Source organism: Phaethon lepturus, unplaced genomic scaffold (genome assembly GCF_000687285.1).
Source record: "Phaethon lepturus isolate BGI_N335 unplaced genomic scaffold, ASM68728v1 scaffold4010, whole genome shotgun sequence".
Classification (NCBI taxonomy): Eukaryota; Metazoa; Chordata; class Aves; order Phaethontiformes; family Phaethontidae; genus Phaethon; species Phaethon lepturus.
In genome coordinates, this window is record NW_010509674.1 from 35,413 (window position 1) to 41,781 (window position 6,369).

General features: G+C 38.1%; 1 protein-coding gene across 1 annotated transcript in view; it reads right to left on the reverse strand.

Annotated features, from left to right (window-relative positions):
* Positions 1-6,369, reverse strand: part of WAPAL (wings apart-like homolog (Drosophila)) — a 70,973-nt gene that overhangs the window by 20,395 nt on the left and 44,209 nt on the right. Inside the window, exons 5-7 of the mRNA XM_010297450.1 lie at positions 4,143-4,295; positions 3,757-3,893; positions 1,658-1,769 (exon numbers count right to left, since the gene is read on the reverse strand). Coding sequence (XP_010295752.1) covers positions 1,658-1,769; positions 3,757-3,893; positions 4,143-4,295 — 402 coding nt within the window. The remainder of the gene's footprint in view (positions 1-1,657; positions 1,770-3,756; positions 3,894-4,142; positions 4,296-6,369) is intronic.

Genomic DNA, 6,369 nt, shown 5'->3' on the forward strand with positions numbered 1-6,369 from the left:
ACATCTTAAGTGGATTTGAGCCATGCAAGCAAAGCCTAGTATGATTTATTATTTTTGAGTCACTTTGCACTGAGATTTTGTGGAGAAATTTCTATTCGTTTTGAACAAGTTAAAATTTTAGTGAATAAAAGGGTAGTATAGAGAGACAGCAAGCTTACACAGGGAAGGTCACTGCTTGAAGCATACGCTGTCAGAAGTTAGAGCATATATTTTAGCGTTTATTACTAACAGTTCGATAAATCAGTAGTTTTGTAATACTGTATAACCTGTGCCAAGAATGCACTGTAACTACATTAAAACGTTAACTACCAATTTTTCTTCTTCCTCACAAAAGGTAGTGTTTCATCAAATACACTGAAAATAGTGAATATAATCAATGCTTTTTGTTACTGTAGACTAATAATAGCAGGCAATTTCCTTTTGAACTGTATGTGCTAGTTCTTTTGAAAATGAAGGCATAATGGCAACTGTTAAAAAGACTGCCCAAAGTAGCCCAAAAAAGACTGCTTGTACATTTTCCAAGGAACTCTAGCTGTCCTCGGCAGATCTCCTGCAACTCAGGGGTGGCAACTGTCCTAATCAAGTGTGACTATACTTTATTTATTTCTAGTATCACTTGGCACTATTTTGACAGCTCACAAAATAATGAACGCATTGAACCCAATTCCTACGTTTTACAGTTAGCCACTGCTAAGTTGGGAGGGAGGTGGAAACAAGCTATTTTTATAAATTAGTTACTTAGAGCTCCACAGCTTTTTCCCCCACCCACAGTAAGATGTCAAATACAATCACTTAAATGTCTATTTCTGTGGGTGAAAAGTTTCCTTCTGCATTGTATGTTGCTCTTCTAGAGTTGTTAAATAAAAGGAATAAACCTGACTGGATATACATATATACCACCCACTTCAAGTAACATTTCCAACGTTCAGCTTTTGTAACAGAAGCGCAGGGGATACCCCCGAGGCACGGCTTCCAATGGCTGGAAAAATAGCATCACCCGCAAGAAGCGTTTTCTATTACCGCTGAATTAAACTTGTGAAGTTGGTAAGAAGGAAACCCCAAGCTGCCTCAGTTTTTAACTCTTGGGTAATGTTGCCATAAGTAGTTAAAATTTACCTTTCCTAGCTTTAGCACAGAACACTGCACATACTCAAGGCATCCTACAACTGCAGTTACAGCACTGCTCAAGGAGACAAGCACAGAACATGAAAAATGCCCCACAACAGCTACAGAAAAGGCAGTAATTCACATACAAGCAAGTCTGGAGATAAGCACTTAGAGCCATCTTTAAACACAAGGAGAAAGGATTCCTTTCAAATGTATTTTATTTGAAAGAAATTATAACAATAAAACTATTTTTAAAAGCTTAAGAGAAGATATAAAATAGCAATCCAAAGCACAGGCAGTTTTTTTTTTTAAAAAGCTTAAGTGATTTTTAAAATAATTTCCAAACCCAGAAGCACATAAACAGTGGAAGGGAAATTTGACATTGGCATGCAGGTGCTTTTATGTTTCATTCCGCTACAGATTTCTAAAATGGAGCCACTGATCCCAGACGCACACTATTCCCCATGCTTGACCTTGACTTGCATGTACACAAAATTCATACAAAGTAGACAGGAATTAAACTTTAATGAAATACACAATGTATCCATACCTGATGGTGTTGGGAATCATCCAGTGTTTTGAAAACCATGGCTACCATCCCATGTGCTCTCAGATGCATTCGGAAGCTGGGCATGGCGCACTTTGTCGCCAAGCTGATTACACTAGAGAAAATTAATTTTGGATTAGAACAACTAAAACGAGCACATTTACCAAAAAGGCAGACAAACAAGTCTACAAAATGTGACTGATCATATACCTCAGACCCTGACAAACTCTGTCAGGATGTTTCTTCTGAAACTTCTTTATTCAACAGTTGCTTACCAGCACCAAACTAAGTCTGTTTTATTTTAAGGTTGGCTAAAAACAGGATTTGAAAGGGTACCCTGAACTTGCTTCTTTCAAACAAGAGTTGAAATAATTTCAAATACTTAAATTGAAAGTAAAATGTTCATGGATTGAGCACAAGCATGGAGAGGCACAGGAGAGCTTATTATGGATCAAGGCACTATCAGAAATTATAAATGTGAGCTTCCATTGCTCTCAAACAGTTACTTATCTGACTGACTGATTAGTCCCATTTATGCCGGACAATACTGTTACAAAAAACCAAACATTTTTAATACTTATTGCTGCATTTATGGTTGATGGACACACTATAGATTTCAGCAAAAAATCTGACAAATATATTAGTCTGATCAGGGATCAGAATAACAGTTCTATTCTAAAAATGGAAGTCTTCCCCTAGTTTTATTAGCAAGCCGTCTGCCATTTCTAACACAGTGCAACATACAGACTATTAAAAGTACATTGCGTTTAAATGCGGAGTAACGTGGGAGTGATTCTGCACTCAAGTCTTCCATGAGTACTGAGGAATCTTATTATAACAAGATTCATACAGGATGCTCTTTAAAGAACAAGCGGTCTTTCTGCCTCCGATCACAACAGCACCAGTTAGAGCTTACCTACCAGTTTCTGATACTTTTACGTCTATTCCTATCCTTACACATTGATTTCCTTTGGAAAAATGATTTTCTTTTTATTTAACTGCAAGAAAAAATTTTTATGGTGTTTATACAAATTATATTCCATGATATAAATTTGGAAAGTAAAAAAGTCAATTTAAGATCTTAGGAAACTTGCCATACAAGCAAATTAAGTGCACTCAATATGAAACACACTCCTAAACTGTCATTATGGTATTAATTTATTCTTATCCTAATGTACATAAAAACTGGATAATAGTTTTCTTGTAAAAATGCTTTCTAATACTTCAGCAACAATATTCGTTGCTAGTTTTTGAGGAACATGAAGAATAAACTTTAAAAATAGCTTTCTTAAAAGCATATAAAGCTTTTTCTCATCCACAGACAAATCTCAAGTAAAGTGTCCTCATCACCCATCTCTGTGGATTCAAGTTTTTCCTTCTCTAGCATTTTAGTTTTGCTAAACAGAGGAAAGTTTACTAGTATTAAAAAAAAGATTATTACATAGTTACAAAACATCATACTTTTACATCCAGGGAATGGGTACCTATATTAAGTCATCAGCTTTTTCGAAGCAAGACTAACGTTTCTGATACTAACTTCGCAATAATATGTAACTTGAATATTCAAGAGTGCAATGAGTAGTTCAAGAGAACTTGGGGAAGTTTCCAATCAATACTGAGGCCACGACAGTTCCAGTGGATGTTAGCTGTGTTATTGCTCAACAAAAGATAAAGAACAGGTGGTTGGAGTTAAACAGTATCTCAGTATTACGTTAGTTCCAGATTATAGCCAGGTAACTTCCCAGTCTTAGGGAGTTTATTTTAGAATTGGATTTTTCCTTAAATACAGAACAGACATCACACATAAGATAGCACTAAACAAAGAAAAGTTATAAAAAAATTTTTTTTTAATTTATAGCAAGGAAGACAAGAGTGTTGAAGATGTCTCTTACTGTACAAATTTCTGTTTCATCTTCCTAGTCATACTACTTTTGATTCACAATATATAATCTTGATGATTAGTTTCAAATTTTATTCTTTATAGCAGAAGTGCCAGGTGACTACTCAAACAACATTTTAAAGCACGGTCACTTCATTGATGAATATTTAATTCAGTACCTCCTTTAAATATAAGTTCAGTGTTTTATATTAAGATATCTTACCTAAGGCAACGTGTGTTTAGGGGCTGATTGCTCTTCAATCCACTTAGCAAGTACTCAATATCATCTGTGAACTCTTGATTTTCACCAAATTCCACTACATCATTGAAGTGCTTTACATGCTGAACAACAGTGTATAACTGGAAGAGACAAATATTTTCACCTAGGTAAGTTGCTCTTGGGATTGATTATAACCTTAACCTGGTACAGTTCAAGATCTACCCAGTTTTGAGTGCAAGGAAACATTAAGAAGTTGATGAAGGCCATTCAACTATTTAGATATAAATATTATCTTTAACAGGAAAGCCAAATTTCACTTTGACACTGTTCCTTCAGTACTTAGGATTACCAACAATTCTTTATCTTAAAAATTTGTTAAGAATACTTACTTCTTTGTCTTCTTTCCTACATTTCAATGCAGTTACTATCTCTTGATAGGGCTGAGTAGGTATTGTCACAGTTTTTATCACTTTGGGAGGTGGTGCAGGAGCCTTAAAAACTCCATCATCTTTATGAATTGCCTCCTTTGAAGATAGCCTTACCTATTAATAAGAAAGTGCTAAAATGGGCAGATGTTTTGAGCATGTAAACATACACTAAATACATCAGGAAACAGTACAGGTGTGCAATTGTCAAATTCACATTTTGGGACTATTTAGTCCTTGCCTTACACTATTAAGATGTACCTAAGCTGTGTAATAATGTACCTACTCTTAAAAAAAAAAGAAAGAAAAAAGATGTCAGAAATTATATGCATTTTTAAGCACAAAACCCAGTTTTAAGTAGTCAGGAAAGCTCCAGTGGAATAATGAAATTAAAAAAAGAAGGGGAAAAAAGTCCTTTACACTGATACCTCAAGGGTAAGTAAACCAACCAAGTTCAGTGTTTAAAAACAATTATTTGTTGATACTTTCAAGTATCTTACCCCCTTACACTGGAGCTTCCAGGACTAAGTTAGTTGCTACACTGAACCATCATTGGAGTACACTGGTCTGGATACGAGCACAGCATTGAGCAATCACTGTCTCAACTGAAAAACTCCGTGCCGCCTGTCCTCATGTCTAACTGCCGGAGGCTACTGCACTGCTGTAGTCAGGGTGTAGCTGGCAGAACAACCTGATACTCCAAACTGTATTTTGCATGTAGGTAGAAGGCTGCCGATAAAAATTTCGTAGCACCATAAAAAATTGCCTCAGCGAAATAAGAGAGGCCATGGTGCACACCTCAAATGGGTAGAGTGTGTTCCTGTAAATTCATGGTATTCTCCATACGCCGGCCTTATTCATGTTTGTGGTGTTAATATTTTGGGAACAACATATTACTGCACACAATACAGCAAAACCTATTCTGAACTTACAACAGGTAGTGGAGAACTTGACATTAGGTCTAGAATAACTACTGACAAGTTTCCAGCCATCTCAGGCAAGTATTTCAGGTTCTTCCTCAACCTCCTCCTCTGTAATAGTTTGAGGCTACTATAAGCCTAAGTATGAGCTTATCTTCAGATTACCTCTTTGGCACAAACTGAGATGTGAAGACAAACTGCAGAAAACCAGGCATACAAAAAAAAAAGACCCCCAAATGCCAAATTCCAAATGTACAAGTGCCAATGCCAGCAGTCATTTACTCACCCTCAATCTCTAAGTAACATCATGTACTTAGTTTCCTTACATAGAAAAATGAGCATTTTTTTTGAAGTGTGACTGAAAAAAAAAGAATTAACATGCAGGCACAGAGGATGCGTTAACTGTTACTCACTCCAGGGGTTGAGAGAAAGCTGCCTTGTACATCGTACATTAACAGTCAAAATTTAAATAGAAGCCAAAACAACCTGCTGTATTAATGGAGCATTCTTTACGTGCTGCCTCTACCACTGTGCAGCACTTCAGTATTTGCTCACTTAGGCTCCAGTGGCAAAATGCTAATAAACCACCCTGAAAAGCTGGTTTAGAGCACATACTGGAGGACTCTGATCTTATCAGTCTGTGAACACAGGAGACCCACTGAAGTATCTCATCCAAGGCTTGGTTAATGGTTTCCCCTTCAAAGCAAATTCCAAGGGAGCTTGGAGAGGCCATAAGAAAGAGTACTTGGCACAAGCAGCTTGCATGCTGTGGGTTTCTCACCGTAAATCTAAGACAAGTTTATCTATATATTCATGTAATGAAATTTCTACAGAAATTAAAGAGGCAGAAGCATCTGTGCAGGGATGTATTGGCTTTGTGTGACAAGGATTGGGGGGTTAGGGGGTGGGGGTGTGTGTGTGCTACAGGGGTGGCTTCTTTGAGAAGCTTCCGGAAGCTTCCACTATGTCCTACTGGGCCAGTGCCAGCCGGCTCCAAGACAGACCCACCGCTGGCCAAGGCCGAGCCCATCAGTGATGGTGGCAGCGCCTCTGGGAGAAGAGAGTTAAGAAGGAGGAGGTGGCGGGGAACAACAGCAACTGGAGCTGGAGCAAGGAGTGAGAATGTGTGAGAGCAACAACTCTGCAGACACCCAGGTCAGAGCAGCAGGAGGGGCAGGAGGGCTCCAGGTGCCGGAGCAGAGATTCCCCGGCAGCCCCTGGGGAAGCCCATGGTGAGGCCGGCTGGGGCCCTGCGGCCCTGGAGCTCCCCG